Source organism: Garra rufa, chromosome 11 (genome assembly GCF_049309525.1).
Source record: "Garra rufa chromosome 11, GarRuf1.0, whole genome shotgun sequence".
NCBI classification, from domain to species: domain Eukaryota; kingdom Metazoa; phylum Chordata; class Actinopteri; order Cypriniformes; family Cyprinidae; genus Garra; species Garra rufa.
Window position 1 is genome coordinate 28,077,139 of NC_133371.1, and position 18,712 is coordinate 28,095,850.

General features: G+C 36.8%; 1 protein-coding gene across 1 annotated transcript in view; it reads left to right on the forward strand.

The window, feature by feature from the left end:
* sema4ba (sema domain, immunoglobulin domain (Ig), transmembrane domain (TM) and short cytoplasmic domain, (semaphorin) 4Ba) overlaps positions 1–18,712 on the forward strand; it is an 80,796-nt gene that overhangs the window by 22,740 nt on the left and 39,344 nt on the right. The window contains exon 2 of the mRNA XM_073850620.1: positions 11,142–11,513. Within this exon, the coding sequence (XP_073706721.1) occupies positions 11,399–11,513 (115 nt within the window). The 5' untranslated portion in view covers positions 11,142–11,398. The remainder of the gene's footprint in view (positions 1–11,141; positions 11,514–18,712) is intronic.

Here is an 18,712-nt window from a genome sequence, read left to right on the forward strand (position 1 = left end):
GGCTTCTCCACTCAAGTCAATTTGCTTCATTGAACTGAAACCCCTATGAGGTAGTGCTAGTAATAGTTCAGCAAGTAATAATGATCAGCAAGATTTCTGTCTTAATTTTTATAGTGTCGTCCATGAAAATGAGGCTCAGAGGTGCCATGAGTGCAATCAAATCTATAAATTCATGTTGAGATTAGTGTTTTAAAAATAAAATTTGGAATACACAAGTATTTAAGATTTCAATAAATGAAAGGATCTGCCAGCAGGTGGCGGCAAGACACTGAAATTAATTACTGAATCGTATTTTTCATTTGATTCGTTTGAGCACATGGTTCATTCAAGTGACTCTCTTTATAAATGGGAAATTGAATCATTTCACTAGATTAGTTTAAAAACGCACGTTTACTTATAAACGAAACACCGCAGTGTTTGATTGGAGAACTGCGCATCTTCATTTAAACACAGCGGTGTGACTTGTTCCAGAATACATTTTTGCCGACGAAACAGAGCAAAGTGTTATTCTCAGACCATGTAAGTCACTTAATAATAACTTCTTGTTTATTTAACGGCTTTATTAAATTAATATCTCATTTACAAACTCCCATAAAAATATTAAAAGCTGTCCCTCATCTTAGTTTGCGATATCACAAAGCTCTATTATAATCAACGACGCTCTCTGTACTGCGATCAATCTCTTATTTACACTCTCTCTACACTTTGTTTATAGAAGGAATCGTGAGATATGTCTGTGATACATTAACGTTACTGTGCTGTGAACCTAGACAGGCGTTTGGCTTTCCGGTGCATTTAGAACTTACACAACAGGAACAAAGCAGCGATCGTATTTATCTCCGCCATGGTCGATCGCGCCTTCTTGTTATTCGCGCGAGTGATGGGAAAAACATCCCGCGGATAAACTAGAGTGAGTGACGCGATGCGCATATTCGCTCGGCGTTAGGTGTGAACGCACCGACTGTATGTGCGCATGCAGTTGACAAACAGTCGCAGGCAAGTTAAACTTTAGTGCCTTATTTAGAATTAGCTATTATTGATGTAAATGCAGCCGTTCAAGGCATATAATTGATTTATTACGGTATTGACGGTATTAGAAAATCCTTGTCGTGGCGCAATGTCACACCGGTGATGACTATGATACCGGTGTACCGCCCACCCCTAACACACACACACACACACACACACACACACACACACACACACATACACATACACATACATACACACACACACACACACACACACACACACACACACACACACACACACACACTTTATACTTTAATATACACAATATACTTTAAAATATAATTTGCTCCTGTGATGCAAAGATAAATTTTTAGCATCATTAATCCAGTCTTTAGTTTCACATGATCCTTCAGAAAATCATTCTGATATAATAATTTATTATCATAATTTAAATTTTTTTTTTTGGAACCTGTTTATACTTTTTTTCGGTATTCTTTGATAAATAATAAAAAAGAACAGCATTTAAAATAGAAGTCTTTTCTATTTATATACTCTAGCATTCAAAGTTTTTTTTAAGAAATAAATAATTTTACTCAGAAAAAGTGAAAAAGACTTATATTATTAGAAAAGATTTCTACTTTTTAATAAATGCTTTCTTTTAACTTTTTATTTATCAAAGATTCCTGAATAAAGTATCACAGGTTCCAAAAAATTGAGCGACACACTGCAAAAAATGCTTTTCTTAGATTTTTTTTTTTGTCGTTTCCAGCCAAAATATCTAGAAATTCTTACATCAAGAAGTATTTTCTAGATGAGTAAAAGTATTGTCTTGTTTTCAGAAAAAAACAAGTCAATATTAAGTGAATTTTTTTTCTTAGAACAAGCTAAATATTCTGCCAATGGGGTAAGCAAAATTTTTTATTTCAAATATTTCAAACAGAAAACAAGATTATTTTTCTTACCCCACTGGCAGATTATTTTGCTTGTTTCAAGCAAAAATGTGCTTAATTTTGACTTGTTTTCTTTCTGAAAACAAGACAATAATTTTTACTTGTCTAGAAAATCCTTCTTGATTTGAAAAATTTTAGATAATCTGGCTAGAAACAAGACAAAATATTTAACAATTTAACTTTTTTTCTGTATTTTTGATCATATAAATGCAGCCGTGATGAGCAAATGAATCTTATTTAAAAACAACAAAAAATCTTACTTATATATATATTAAATATATATTTAGTGCGTTTTAAAAGTACACAATAGGTCTAAATATGAGTTATAGACTAATATATTTTGTTTGGCTGTCTGGAAAAAAGTCAGAGAGGGCCTGTTGAAGAAGAGAGTCTGTGCCAAATTACGCTCTGTCTACACATTCCTAATCTTAGATGAATCTTATAATAAGTGGGATGCTTTTTATAATCATCCTGTTTTAATTCTGCACTTGCGAGCGAAAATGTAAAACACATTGAATGCAGCCACGCATAGAAATGGCAAAACTCCACCTGTTGCATTCTCTTCACTGAGATTCTGGCTTCTCCATCCGAGGAGCTGTTTTATATATGCTGTTCTGAGAATAGCATTTCTTTGTAATAAATTCCAACGAGGCAGATTTCTTGGAAAACCACAGCAGCTCTTCCATATACTGTGTGCTATTAAGAAAAGCTTTGTTTCTTTCGAAATAGAACTGAAAGCAGTGGGGATGCCATCAGAGATGAGTCAGTGCTGTGACAGTAGCAGCATTACAACTCTAATTATATCAAAGTTTCTCAAATTACACTTTGGAATTCAACTTCATCCAGTCCACACATTCTTTGTGTCCTTGTCCATGTATGAATCAGAAAATTAGTATTTGCCTGAAGAAATGGAAAACTCTGGGCTTTGAATCACTGTAAAAACGCTGATCTGGAGTCGGTTGACCAGTGGGATAATTAAATATGCACTGGAATTAAACAGCCTTTCATTTAAATATCATTTTACCTGACAGAGATGATGGCATTAGCAGGTCTTTTCACAGATGCTTCTGTGCCGTTCTACATTTCACAGACCCCACATCTGTTATGGAAATTTCAAAGCAGGAGCGAGGACAAAATGAATCTCGGCTAGAAATATTTGCACATCTGACTCTGTCCCCGTTAGAGGTATTTTACTTGAGAGAGACAGCGGTAATGATATTCCTAGGCCATTTCATGGTCATATTTTACATTTCATCCACATTTATCTAGTTAGGTCAGCCGTTTAATTAAACCAAAACGTAAAGCGTTTCATCTGAGAAGTCTTGCCTAAAAAATGAGCTTGATCATTTATGGAAGCTCCTTTTTTTTAACATGTTCAAACTTGATTTGAGCCAGAATTTTTTTTCCCCCTTCATTTTGCTTTGGCTATTTAATAAGATTTTAATTAGGCTATTAAAGATCTTTGAAGGAACATATGGATGTAATTAAGGCTGGCCAGATCACCCAGGGAGGAGCGGGCCATTAATTACTCTAAGCTGGGTCTTGGGATCAGCTCAGAGACGAGGACAGTGGAAAACTTCACGATCCCGAACTTAATGATTCACTCTTTCCATGGAAAGAGCAAAGGAAGTTAAATACAGTAGATACCGGTGTTGAACTTTGCTCCGATGACAGAGTGCTTGTGAACAGGTGTCAGCTTTACTTCCTGCACTTCTGAAGTGTTTTGATACCTGTGCTGCTGAGTCACATTGCTCGTGTTCTCTGATTCATAGGTGTCCATGTGTATCTGATCGCAAAGTTTGCGGAACTTCTGCAGTGGACCGTTTCAAAAGGCACTTTGAGAGCAATGAGTCATAGTTCTGTCACACATGTGCTAGTTATTCTTTAAAGTCCCCTTGAGTCACGACACATTCCTCCTCTCACACATCTGCTTCTGCACTCACATATACCCACACGCACACTTCTACACGAAGAAATAAGCATTCTCCGTTTCTTCAATACACATTGGGCTTCATTCATGAAGTTTACTAATAAATTCAGAGTAAAACGTTTTTTACGAAAATTCACAAATGCTTTGTATAGAGAATTTGCACTTAAGTCACGATTTGGTCAGTTACCCTGACGGCCATATTGGTGATACTCGGATGTAAACAACAGCATGGATTGCATGGTTAATGTGCTACTGAATACGTTGTTCTGCTGTCTAAACTATGGGAAAAACGTGTGGAAGCTGCTAAATCATATAGAGAAAGACTTAGTAAGCAGGAAAGGGTGCAATATTTTGACAAACCAAAGTTAATACGTGGTAAAGATACTTACAAGCAGTATTAATTAAAGATTAAAGATATTAGCCTAATATTTCACCTACCTGACTGGAAATGATAAGAACAAACATGAATGTTGTCAAGATTCTTGCCCTGGAAATCCTGGTTCAGTTTGGCCAACCACAAACGCCTTTTGTTCCTCAGGCGTTTGCACACCTCTCCTTGATTTGTTATAACTTTTGTCAGTCTCTAGTACTCCAAATGTTTTGCCTAGTCTGACCGATTAGTACAGCGCAAAATGTGATTATAATTGACCATTTTAGCAGCAATAATCAGCAAAATATGCAAGTTTTAGTTCGGTTCAGGTGCACTGTTTACGTTTAGTGCCGCCAATATGGCCGACTGATGACGTGCCATGAAAATACTCTACATTATGGATTTGGAAGTTACATTTGTGTCTGTTAATGAATGCGAATCATTTGTAAATAGGGTGTGCGTGCACGCTTATTCACAATTAGCATAATTCCCGCCTATGAATTACAACTACGTAAATCACGTGTCTAGGAACGCAGTCGCAGTGTAATATTCTGGACTCTCTTCTCAAGTTTTGGCTCTAGTATATTGCATAAATGCAAAAAAGACTAATAAGCCATATGCCTAACAATAAATATTCAATTAACGTGTGTCCACCCAGTTTTTAGTAGGCTGGCTCGATACCACTTTTTCAGAAACGATCCCGTTCCGATACCAGAAGAGTATATATATATATTTTTTTTAATCAGTGTAGAATTACTATACTTCATGTGTGTTGACCTGATCATCATTGGGTTACACACAGTCTACTAAATATAGACAACTTCATTATAAAGAAAAATAACAAACAAACACGCTAAGAACTGTATACACAGAATATCGGATTTGGATCAGTCTTGTCTGACCAATACCCAGATCCAACAGAAAATGCCAGTATCAGAGCAATATCGATACTGAATATCGCATCGGCGCACCCTAGTTTTTGTCAGCTGAAAAAATGGCCAGCTGGCGGTGCTTGAGAGAGTTTTGGTGGCACAGCGTTTTTAAAGCTTAGGGATTTTGGTTGCATTGATCTGTGGCAATAATGCATCACAAGTATCTTATTTTGAAAAATATTTCTGAATATAAAAATGAAGTAACAGTAACAGTGTGTAAACACGATTGACACAATGTGAGGTCTTTGACGTGTGAAAATTTTAGACAACAATTTCAAACTAAGTGTGCAACGACCTTTACAAAAAGACAGGGCAAATAAAGTTGTGAACAATTATTATGGCAGTGTATTGAAAATGAATGTCATCAATCTCGCATGGTACTGAGCAAGGTGTACATTTCTTTCATACCAACTAGGATTTCAAAAAATATGAACATTTTCATTAATTCGAAAGTTTACAACAGAACGACTTAACGAACGATTTAGACAAAAATTCGTCCTGCTCGTGTTCCATGAAAGAGTCCCATTTAACTTGCAAATGTATGTATTATTATAGTTTTATAAATAATATTTGGATTGGATTTTAATTTTGTATTTTCAGTTGTCATTCTTTTAAGTTTTTTTTTTCTTTCTAATATTTATCGAATATAATTTTTTTTATTTATTTCAATTTTTTTTTTTTCAATTTTAAAAGTTTTTTTTTAACAGTAACTAAGAGTCTAATAGTATTGTGCTTTTAAGTGCTAAGTGTTAAGTGTTTGTTTTGTTTTTTTGTCACGGAAATGGAAAATACTATTACACACTTATCTAAAGCATTAGTCCTTGGCTTTGCTTCAGGATAATTTTATCTCATCTAAAAACCAGATAATCTGGACAGCTGTTTCTGTAGTAAACTATTTCTATTTTTATGAAAGACAGGAAGTGACATTTGATGCCATGATCACATATGGCTCACAAACTCGCAGAATTAGAAGGAAGATTATTGACTAGGCGTTGACTAAATAGAGATCATTTATGTACTTGTTAACACATGCCATCATTTTAATTATTTTTGCGGTCTGTGGATGAAAGTTTTCTACTTTATGATAATGCAAACCATTTCCTTTCTCTCTCTCTCTCTCTCTCTCTTTCTTTCTTTCTTTCTGTTTTCTTCAGACGTTCAGTATTTTTGCACACTAGTTTTTTATGTCTGAGGAAAAATAATTTAAGGACATCCTTCCGAGAAATACCCTCCAAATGTCTCTGAATTATATTTGTTTTCATGTTACAAATCATATTAAAGTCATGCTGTATCAATCATTTTTCCTGGCTAACAAATATACCAATTCAGTCCAAACCAGACAAGTTTTACCATTAGTTTTAACTCAATGATTAACGTTTATACATCATGCTTGTTCATTGAGGTCGCCCCTTTTAGGATTTAGGAATTGTAGTCAGTATTTGATCATTCATCACAATAAAACACCTTTGAGGACCAGTAGTGAGATGATTTATGGCTCCTGTGTTAATCCAACAGTAGAAAGAAAGCAAAATGTGCATTATCTCTCTTAGAGACACCTTCAGCGTCCTACTTCATTTCCGCACGTACCCCAGCAGCATTTATCCTCTTCCTGTCAAAGCTTGAAATTAATGAGATCACATTGCCATTGGTCAACTGGGATGTCACTCCAACGTTCCCAGTGCTAGGAAGGCTAATGGTGCTTCGTAAGCAAGCCTCCCGCACCAATATGGCTGAAGCCACAGCCTTGACCAGTGCAGGACACATTCCAACCCCAGCATATGGACAGTAGCAGGAGGAGTTTGACCTTGTAAATGTATCTCTTGTCTGAGCTGAGATAGTGTGCAGATTTGCAGAGCTGTTGGTGGTGAAACAGTGTAGCAAATGCCAAATACAGCAAACAATTTGATGAACTTTTCTAATGGAAATTGAGTTTGGTGGTGACTATACATAGAATGTCCTTTCAAGGTTCCATATATTCTATAGGCTAAGTGAAGAGGTTAAACTTGCTGTGTCCATTTGTGCTACTTTGTTTGATACAACTGAAGTTAGTTGTTATGAGCTGTTCTTTAGAAAAATCCTTGAGGTCCCACAAAATTATGTGGTTTTCAGCATTTTTGTGTATTTGAACCCTTTCCAACAATGACTATGATTTTGACAACTAAGGGACTCATATGCAACTATTAGAGAAGGTTCAAACGCTCATAGAAATGCTGAACCTGAAGGACCTGAAGGACTTATCTGAAGAACTTCGAGCAGTTTAACTGTTCAGGACAAACAAGTGACTCATGAATAACTATTACTAAACAACAACAACAGCAGCAACAAAAAAAACAGCTGTGGATCATTCAGTTAACAACACAGTATTAAGAATCAAGCGTATGTAAACTTTTGAATGGGGTCATTTTTATCAATTTAACTACTATTTTCTCTTGTGGACTATATAAACATATTTTATGTGAAATATCTTATTCAGGTCAGTACTAAATAAAAATTAATACGCATTTGTATGATTCCTCTTATTTTGGTAAAATAATTAACATTTTCCAGATTCTGCAAGGTGTATGTAAACTTTTGACTTTAACTGTATGTGCCATATGTTGTTCATAGGTATAGGTATATATGTGTTTGTGCCTTTAGGCCTTGGCTAATGCTAAAAAACCCCAATCATTAATGATTCAACAGTTCTTCAGAAGATCATCTGTGAAAATCTAAACTGCATTCCCTTGTAATCAGTTTATCTCCTCATGCTATGCCAATACAAATTTGAGATGCCGTTTAAACAAGCAGCAGTTTTCCCATTTGGGACGTGAATCTTCCCTGTGGGAGTCCAAGGTCTGTCGTGCTCCAGATGGAAAAGTTGCCTTGCTTCTGTCTTCTTTTTATTAAGGGACGACTGTCAGCTAGTGCTCTCATGTTGTCTATATTAGAGCAAAGCATCCTTGCTGTTTTGGCAGTTGTACAGTAAATTGGCCTGCAGTATCACTCTTAGAGCCTGATGCCAAATTAGAGTGTTGGCTCAATTTTAAGACTTTTTGAGGTAAAGCATAAATAGATATGATGATGATCTGCAGAAGCGTTATGGCCATACTCAAGCTTCGAGGTTACACTAGGAGTGAGCAATATGACCAAAATTCTATAAATCAAAATCAAGAGCAGTGAGAGATTTTCTCTCTTTTGTTTTGTTAACATGAATGACAGACAGCAGGAATATTAGACTGCTGTCACTTTAAGAGCTACCCAGATTTAATATACCGTTACACATTTTCTTTTCTCAGCTGTTTGCTTTCACTTAAAACCTAAATTACAGTGTTTATGAGGATACTTGCAAGGATAGGCATTTTGTCACAGTAGTGAGTGTACTATAAATATAAAGCAGCAAAAATAACATAACATAACATAACATATAACTCCTGCGCTGTATAAGGAACATCTTCATGTGTACACGCCTCTTTGAGAGCGTTCAGAAACAGACAGCATGCACATAAAGCGAAATGAGTTCTCTTTCGCTGCTTATTGCGCTTTAACAGCTTAAAACCACTTGTTTTTAAACTGCAATGCTTTAAAACACATGCAAACAATACGTTTTCATGATCATGTAGCACAGCAATGTCATGTGAATGTGTAACTGTGATAGAGACGATGTTCAAAAGTCTCTACCTGTAATCGTGTGTAAATCGCCCACCCCTAGGTTCCACATAATAAATTACATATGTGTGTTTTAGACATATGTTACTTTCAGACGTCTAGCGAAAGCCGGACTGCTTTTTTCCCCTTCCTCCAGCTCTGATTTTACCACACCCTATTTGTTAGCCCTTTACTGTTGGCAGTTCATAAAAATAAAATATACACATTTGACGTTGATATTAAATCTTAAACCTAAATGGGACTTGCAATTGGATTAGCTTTGTGGTTGTGCTTAAAAGGCTCGTCTGTATAGCCCGAGTAATGGAAACCACTTAAGTGTTAGCTTGCTGACATATTGGGCTGATGACAGGGTTGGGTTCTGTGCTGTAGATCACATATCAAGTGCAAAGCTATTCAACTTATTTACAGTCCATTTCATTTGCCTGGAAGTCAAACTCTGTGTATTACTTTACCTTGCTTATCTAAATGAGGTCAGCTTAGCAGGAGGCTGGAAATTATACATTTTATGGCATTGTGTTGAATATCTGTTCTCAGAACAGTAATTTATGGAATGGAACAGATGAAATGATGATTAGATGATCAGTGTGGGTGATTAGAGTAAAGTGGGGTCTGTTCTCCGAAGCTAACATGTAAACAGAGAATGAAAGACTTTCCATTGTCTCATAAGTGATACCACCACTTCCAGGAAGTACTTATTTATTGCCTTATCATCCTTATACCCTACTGAGAAGACCGGCTTACGTCAACAGGAATGTCCATAAGGGATCAGACTGGTTTTTTAGTTCGCCATCAAATGCAAGTACACCAGAATGCTATTTTTTGTGTCATTTGTTGACCAAGGAATGGCATTAGCATCCAAAACAACCCTATATATTCTGGTTACCAGCAGTGGAGGTCTTAAAAAGGGCACTTTTTTTCTACAAACTTGCTCATTTTAGTGCTAATTAAACACAGACATAGAGTCCTGCTGAGCAGTGAGTAAATATTGTGTAAATTTGTGTCCCTTAGGGCTACATATTCTCATTCATGCGGTAATTCTTGGCACGAATCTGAATCTTTGCTGATGATTTATAGCGATATAACCCCACATGGAGAGTTGACCGTACAGGTAGAAGTAGTCTGGTTTGAGTTCCCACATCTCCTGAAGCTATCAAGCGTGACATAATGTGACTCACTCTGTGTTGTGGGTTTAGCGTAGCGTGAAAAGGATATTTGCTTAATTTAGAAATAGATAAATGCTTGTGAAATGAACTCTATACACATGGTCTTAATTAAGTCTGTTTTGATAGTTTTAAAGGGGTTTGGGACACTTTTTGCCTTTCAGCGTCCCAGCTAAACCAGCTAAGACAAGGAAACCAACTTAGGCTGGCTTAAACAGGGCCAGTTCTAATTGAGAAGATACAATTGAGGTCAAAAGTTTACATACATCTTGCAGAATCTGCAAAATGTTAATTATTTAAGGAAAATAAGAGGGATCATACAGAATGCATGTTGTTTTTTATTTAGTACTGACCTGAATAAGATATTTCACATAAAAGACATTTGCATAATAGTTGAATTTATAAAAATGAACCCATTCAAAAGCTTACATACACTTGATTCTTAATACTGTGTTGTAACCTGAATGATCCACAGCTGTTTTTTTTTTTTTTTTCTTTTCAATTTTGTTTAGTGATAGTCATTATTGAGTCCCTGTTCTTCAGAAAAATCTTTCAGGTCCCACAAATATTTTTGGTTTTGCAGCATTGTGTATTTGAACCCTTTCCAGCAATGACTGTATGATTTTAAGATCCATCTTTTTACACTTAAGACAACTGAGGGACTCATATGCAACTATCACATAAGGTTCAAAAAGTTTTGAATTTGAAGATCAGGGTAAATTTTACTTATTTTGTGTTCTGTGGAACATGTAAGTATCTTCTGTAGCTTCTGAAGGGCAGTACTAAATAAAAAAAAAACATGATATTTAGGCAAAATAAGAAATATGCAGACATCCTCATTCCGTTTCAAAAGTTTTCACCCCCTGGCTCTTAATGGATTATGTTTACTTCTGGAGCATCAGTGAGAGTTTGAACTTTCTGTAATAGTTGCATATGAGTCCCTTAGTTGTCCTCAGTGTGGAAAGATGGATCTCAAAATCATACAGTGACTGTTGGAAAGGGTTTAAATACACAAAAATGCTGAAAAACCAAAGAATTTGTGGGACCTGAAGGATTTTTCTGAAGAACAGTCGGCAACAACAACAACAACAAAAAAAAAAACACATGGAAATGGATTCCCACCAGTAACAAACCATTTTATCTCATCCTAATGTGAATCTTCTTGTGTCTTGTTTGTTACAGATTTTTGAAAAGCCTGTGTGGGAATCTACACGAGCACATGGAGACTGATTTGGGCTTTACCACCGTCCTTGAGGACTTCTTTCTTGGTTGAAATCCACCATTGTGAGGCCCTACGGTGACCGCCGGTCGTCCCATCAGTACACGGTTCTCCTTTTCTGGAGTTTGAGGAGAAGAAGAAAAATAAACGAGCAAGGGAAAAGATCTTCATGAGCGCCAGAAAATCCAGAGTGAAAACACATTGAGAGACAAGGAGCAAAATGTGGACACTAAACATGACACGTGTATCTATCCTATTTCTTCTCCATGTCCTTCTGATTGGATGTGGTCAAGCAGCAGAAGACGACGTCACCCCTCGCCTCAGTTTCTCTTACAGTAAGTGCACAGACACTCACTCTGGCCATTTACTTAAAGTTTGTAAAAGAGCCGACTGGTACACGACTATAAATAAACGCTCAACTTAAGAGCTCTGAGGGAGCTATGGGCTGAAGACCCTGCCATCTCCCACAGACAGTAACACTTGCTGAAGTGTTGATAAACAGAAAGCAGATATCAAGGGCTGATTGGTTCCTGCTGTCCTCCGGCGTGTTTGTATGGAGGTGGATTACTGCATTTACAAAACCACTGTGCCACTGCGAACACAATGTGCAACATACACATGCATCTCCATGTCAGTCATCGAAGAACAACAAAGCATCTATTTAAAACTTCTAAGTGGTCTCTCTATTCTTCACCAGCATAATATGTCCCCTCACGCTCATAATGATCCCTTAGCTGCATCTCTAACACAACATCTGTCATGTTAAAGACAAACCACTTCCCCTTGCGTGAATCGCAGGCGATTCTGGGTGCGTCCATTCAAGTTTTTGCAGGCTTCGGTGAATTGTGAAGAAAAGAGGCACAATGAGTCTGTAAACACAGTGCACTATGGCTTACTATGTTACTATGGCACTATTGATCGTGTTAGATGATGGTTTTCATCACTAAGGTACAAGTCTTTTGTGATGGAGAATGTTGACGCCTTTTAAGACAAAAGCATGGGTTTTGTTAAAGCAGTGGCGTGCGACACATAGTTGTTTCTAATTTAAAACATACAATCACACGTTGCGTAGTTTGAAGTGTAAATGAGACTATTTAGTTGTTGTTTCCAAGTCCATAAATCCTTCTTGTGCAGAGAATGGGCTTGCTGTGTAGGTCCTATATGTCTTCATCATGTTGGACAAAGAGTTTAAGTCAACCTATATTCACATCCACCTGTGCATCCTTTCCACATTTACCTCTCACCTTCATTTTGGTTCAGGATGTGATGGGGTTATACTAAACCTACTAAACCTGCCTGAACATGTCTGTCGCCTCTTTTGAGGGTCTACCTGCATGGAGTTCTTGTTTTCCTGTCAACTCTTCTAGTTTTGTCTTCTCATCTTGACTTTTCTCATTTTAGGCCAGTTTTACTAAACAGGGCAAATTAGCGTTAGAGCGCAAATCCATAAAAGCACTGATGTGAAGGGAAAAATCTGCATGTGATTTACTGAACATAGACGCAGCCAGATCTTTTTTATAATGACCAGTGCAATCTACCAAGAGCTGGGCGAATTACTGGCTGCTTTAAGACAAGTTTTTATTTGGGGCGTTAAATCATGGTGCAAATACCTGTAATTTGATGAGCGCAAATGTTAGTAATTGCGAAGATTCATTGTGTTCTCCTCCCATATATTTTGAGTCTGAAAGGGAAACTTTTTTGTTTTATTTTTTATTTTATTTTAACGGCAAAAGACGGTTTGCCTTTGTCTTCTCTTTTTGTCTAATCTCTTCTTGTTATGTCCTGTCTTCTCTTATTTCTCATTTTGTATTTTTTCTCTTCTCTTGCTTTCTCTTCTCTTCCTTTCTTGTTTTGTCTTGTCTTATCATCGTGACTGTTCTTTTGTCTTCTCTTCTCATTTTGTATACTCATCTTGACTCATCTTTTCTCCTCTATTTTTGTTACAATTTATTTCTCTCGTCTTGTCTCTTAAATTGACTTCTGTTCTTGTCTCACCTCTTCTCTTTACTTCTCGTTTTTTTCTTGTCTTCTCATCTTGACTTATCTTGTCTATTTTTCTCATTTTGTCCTTCTCATTTAGTCTGATGTCTTCTCTTTTTGTTTGTCTTGTCTTCCCTTCTTTCTCATTTTGTCTTGTTTTATTTTGTCTCGTCTTCTCTTCTTGTATTTTCTCACTTCCCTTCTTGTTTTGTCTTATCTTCTCATTTTGTCTTGTCTTCTCATCTTGGATCGTCCTTTCTCTACCCAATTTTTGTCTCCTATTATGTCTCTCGTTGTCTCTTCTCTATAATTGTCTTCTGTTGTTGTCTCTTCTCTTTACGTCTCATTATGTCTTGTCTCATTTCATCTCTTCTTTTTCCTAAGGTCTCATCTTGTCCCTTCAATAAAATTCTCATCTCTTTTATTTTTCTCCTAGTCTTTTTTTTGTCTCATCTCATGGCACCTTCTCATCTTGTCTCCTCTATACTTTTTGTCTCATCTCTTTTTAATGTCTCTTTATTTCTGTTCTTCTGTGTTCTCTTCTTGTATTTACTCTCTTCCTTTCTTGTCTTCTCATCTTGGCTCGTCCTTTCTCTGCTCTACTCTTTTTTTTTCGCATTTTATGTCTCTCATTGTCTCATCTGTTTAATTGTCTTGTGTCGTTGCTTCTTCTCTTTACTTCTCATTATGTCTTGTCTCATTTAGTCTCTCCTCGCTTATTTTCTACACTTTTCTTCTAGTCTTGTTTTGTCTCATCTCATGTCCCCTTCTCATTTTGTCTTCTCTATACTTTGTCTAGTCTCTTTTTAATGTCCCTTCTCTTCATTTCTCTTCTTGTCTCATTTGTCATTCCCCAATTCTTTCTACTGGCTAACATTTTCTTGTAGCACTTTGTTCCTCTTGTCCTTTGCTGTTTGTTCTTGTGTTGTCCCCAGGATCACGCTGTTTTGTAAGAAAGAATGCAGCTGTTCTTTTCACTGGTGTTTCTCATCTGCCTGTCTAATACCACAAGGAATCCTGCTAATTCTCTGTTTGAGTGTGTTCCGGAGTGTCTGTGACTCTGTATACACTGTCACTCACCTTAATGGCGAATGTCATGCAGGTAAACCTGAATGAACAGAAAGTGTCCAGGACTGAATTCACTAAACATAAACATAAGCCTGCTTATATTTTACTAACCAATCATGGTAAAGTTTAACCAGCAAACTTAATAGATTTCTATATTTGGCGCTCATGTATAATAAACGATTCTCTACTGTTTAAATGGCTCAAATTACCAATGAACTGTTCAGTGTGTGCAACACTAGTTAAGTTAAATTCAGGAAACCGTTGTGGTCACACTGCAGACTCCAACCCAATAATGAAAAGCCTATGAAGTCTCTAAACCTGTACAGTGATGTAAAACACACTCCAATCTGCAGACAGGCACACATTTGACCAAAGGTTTGTCCCGCCATTTCAGTTGCAAACATTTCTCTCCCTTTGCTGGTTTCCACCTTCCCTCCACTCTAATAAAGAGCTAATCTGGCGTGAATAATGAATGGAGATGTGTGTGTGTATGTGTGCGTGTTACAGTGTGAATGCTGGCCTGCTTCTCATTATGTGCCTATCAAGAAGGATCAGGGTTTGTAGGAGGAGTAACTACATCTGCTCAGCCTCTTTCCTTTTGTTCATCTCTTTGATACACACTATGCTGCAGCGCTTAAAGCGCATTAGAAAGCTATTTAAAAAGACACCTATAAGCGGTTTACACTACAGCTCTGTGCTTACCCAGGCATTTTCTACTGGTAAAGCTGGGAAATGCATTTATAGAAGATACTGTACAGAAGGAATCGCATGGTTGTTGACTGCTATTTATGAGTGAGGGTTACTAACATCAATCCATTGTGTTTATCTTTGGTTTATGTAACTGCAATACTTCTTGATTTATTACCATAGCCTAAAACTAAGACTAAGACTTATCCTCAGTATAATATATAGCATGCACATGGTGTTTGATTCTTTGTGGCTGAAGGTGATCAGGCATGTCTGAAGCAGTAGAGACCTGCACTACGTGTTACTCATGGACGGCTTCCAAAACGTGCATCAAGTGGAAACAGTCCATTCATATCCAGCTGCATGCATCACGTAGCTTCTCAGGTGGCACATTGTAACATGAGAGGAAGGAATGTCTCTTGTTTACTTACTTAGAGGTGTTGTTTTTTTAACCTGACAACAAAAGCAACACATTAAAACCTGTACAAACTGTGCCATATGACAGTGATTTGAACATATCAAGGTTGTTTTTTTAGCGCTGTCGAAATTAACGTGTTTCAATAAAAATGCAGTAAAAGGAAATATCCTATAAGATATGTTCGTACAGTACCATTAGAGTAATTCACGCTAACAGGATGCAGATTTTCTATTTAAATAATGTCTCTTACTGAAATATATAGCAGAGGACTAATAAAAGATTGATGTTATTAAAACGATTCATATAATTTTATACACAATTTGGAGGGCACCATTATTTTGATATTTGCATTCTGTGAGCTACTTTTGTTGCTACTTGCTATTTTAACTCAAAAATAAAATAAAATACTAATACAATGCCACATTTTGCAGCTTTTGGTTGCCATTTTCAGTCGAAGGGTAATGAGAAGAGGAGAGAAGATGCCCGTGGACGAATAAAACTTCCTAAAGACTTGCGTCTTTGTTCTCTCCACTTCAGCCCTGATGACTTTGAGGCTTTTGGCAGACCAAGAGCTTACAAATGTTAGAGACGAGATGCTAGATGCCATACTGTCAGGATGTAAACATGTCGACGCTTGTCTTGATGCCACAGCCACTGAAGGAGTTTTTCAGCGTGTTTTTTACTTTATATCCTGAGGCGGTTAGATTCCTTGTGGGGATAAATCGATGCTACAGCATTTGGTTTAAGCCTACGCTTATATCCATCACCACCTGTAATCTCCTTCAGTAGTTGTGGTCATCGTATCAGTATTTGATTTTCCAAATTAAATATACAGAGTTGTGTTGTGGTAAAAATAGCAAAAGGCAGTGCAAACCATTTAAAACGTAAATCTTTCATGGGTTTTCTACTACATATTTCAGTAAGAGACATCATTTATGTTACGTAAGTTAAGACAAACTTTAAAAGTTTTGAAAACGGTTAAAAAGACTTTGTTTATTGAATGGATGGATAGATTTTTAATATAGCAAATATAGCAAATTCAGTCTGAGTATGACATGGAGGAATTTTACAGACTGTTGTGTGAGCTGCAAAATAGCCGCCACTCATTTTCATTGCGCTTCCACTGTGATTGAATTGATCTTGGCACCACTAGAGTATATTAGAGCCACGTTGTGAAATGCTGCTAAGTTTTACCAATAAATCAAACCTGTCAGACCCGTCAGGCAAAAACAAGTGCACAGGCTCCTACACCCACAAATATAAGTATTGTGTTTCCTTGATCGTTGTAACTGCATCCTGCATTTATTTATTTGTTTATTGACACCTCCCACACGTTACCATGGAGTCCCAAAAAAACATCTCTAAAACTGGACCATTCCATACAGTTCGATATATAATGAACTTTTGTAAGTTGCAGGTTTGTGTAAAACTGTTGTTCTTAACAGGGAAGTTTAATCAGTCCGAGTAAATGTTACCACACGACTCATGAAAACCCTAATTGCACCTTTGTTTGCAACTTTTGAATTCTTGTGAATTCATTAGACGCACATTTTGATCAAACCTTTAACTGCAGCACTTGGCGTCATGCACATTCATCCTCTTTCGTTTAGTTTTAGAGGCCCCCTCTTGTTTAAACCGGGTGTGTTTATGTGGGTTCTACTTGCCGAACTCATGTTTGACCTACCCAGAATTCCAGCGGTCACCATGGAGTCGATGCAAGCTGCCACTTCTGTACTTCTCATGCTAACAAGACTGATGTTGTGCCAGTTCACTAGACAAACACTAAACCCCTCTCCTATACGTCTCAACAGATTATACTTGACGTCTTAATGTTTTCTGTTTCCGCCTCTCTTGTCCTTCCCGTGACTTCGAACTGCTCTCTTATTATATCATCTGTTTTTTTAATATTTCATACTGAGTTTCTAAGTTTGGAGCGGGGAGACCTGGCCGCGCAAGCAGGTGGAAGAGAACAGAATGTTTCTGAAGTGTAAACTGAGTGTTGTGTCATTCCTTTCTCCTCCTCTGGAGAAGCTCAACAGTCATTTCTCATCAACGTGGGGCATTAATGAAAACAGAGCAGTGTGAGAAGGAGCCGTACATTTCCCTTTTGGGAAAGCGGTTTGTCCTTAAAGGGGAAAGACACTAGGAGCACACTGTAAAAGAGACTACAGTTTCCCAGGAGCACTTTGCTGACCACTTCCTTTGGAAGGAAGGGAGCAGTTGAGAATAACGTCAAATGCAATTTTCTAAATCTGAATAACGTTTTTTATAAGATTATATCGAACAGTATGGCATAATTGTTTGAACACGGACTGTATTCAAAAGTTTGGGGTCAGTAAGTTGTTACATGTTTTTAAAGAAGTCTTGTATGCCCATTATAACAGTAAAAACAATAATATTAAATTGTCATTTATTTCTGTGATAGCAAAGCGGAATTTTCAGCAGTCATATATATATATATATTTATATATACATTTGTTGTCAAAAGTTTACATATACCTTGCAGAATATGCAAAATGTTAATTATTTTACCAAAATAAGAGATATCATGTAAAATGCATTAATTTTTTATTTTTTTTACTGACCTGAATAAGATATTTCACATTAAAGATCCTTACTGAATTTGAAGATCAGGGTAAATTTAACTTATTTTGTCTCCTGGGGAACATGCAACTATTTTCTGTAGCTTCTGAAGGCAGTACTAAATGAAAAAAATATGATATTTAGGCAAATTAAGAAAAATGTAAACATCTTGATTCTGTTCAAAAGTCTTCACCCCCAGATCTTAATGTATTGTTTTTTTCTTCTGAAGCATCAGTGAGCGTTTGAACCTTCTGTAATAGTTGCAAGTCCATCAGTTGTCCTCAGAGTGAAAAGATTGACCTCAAAGTCATACAGTCATTGTTGGAAAAGGTTTAAATACACAAAAACGCTGAAAAACCACAGAATCTGTGGGACCTGAAGGACTTTTCTGAAGAACAGCGGGCAGTTTAACTGTTCAGGACAAATAAGGGACTCATGAACAACTTTCACTAAAAAAAACACACACAGCTGTGGATCATTTAGGTAACGACACAGTATTAAGAATCATGCATAACATACTGTAACATAACATAGCATGCATTTTGTATGATCCCGCTTCTTTTGGTCAAATAATTAACATTTTACAGATTCTGCAAGGTGTATGTAAACTTTTGACTTCAACTCTATATTTTTGTTTATTTTTAATGTGTCCTTGCTGACCTTAAACATTTGAACAGAAATATATATGCGCTTTGCGAGACTATTTTTCACAGATCAACTAGTCGGTGGATCGATGTTTATTTATGTTAATGGCTCACAAGAGCCTACGCAGTATCAGCAGTCTTTGCTTTTTCCGGC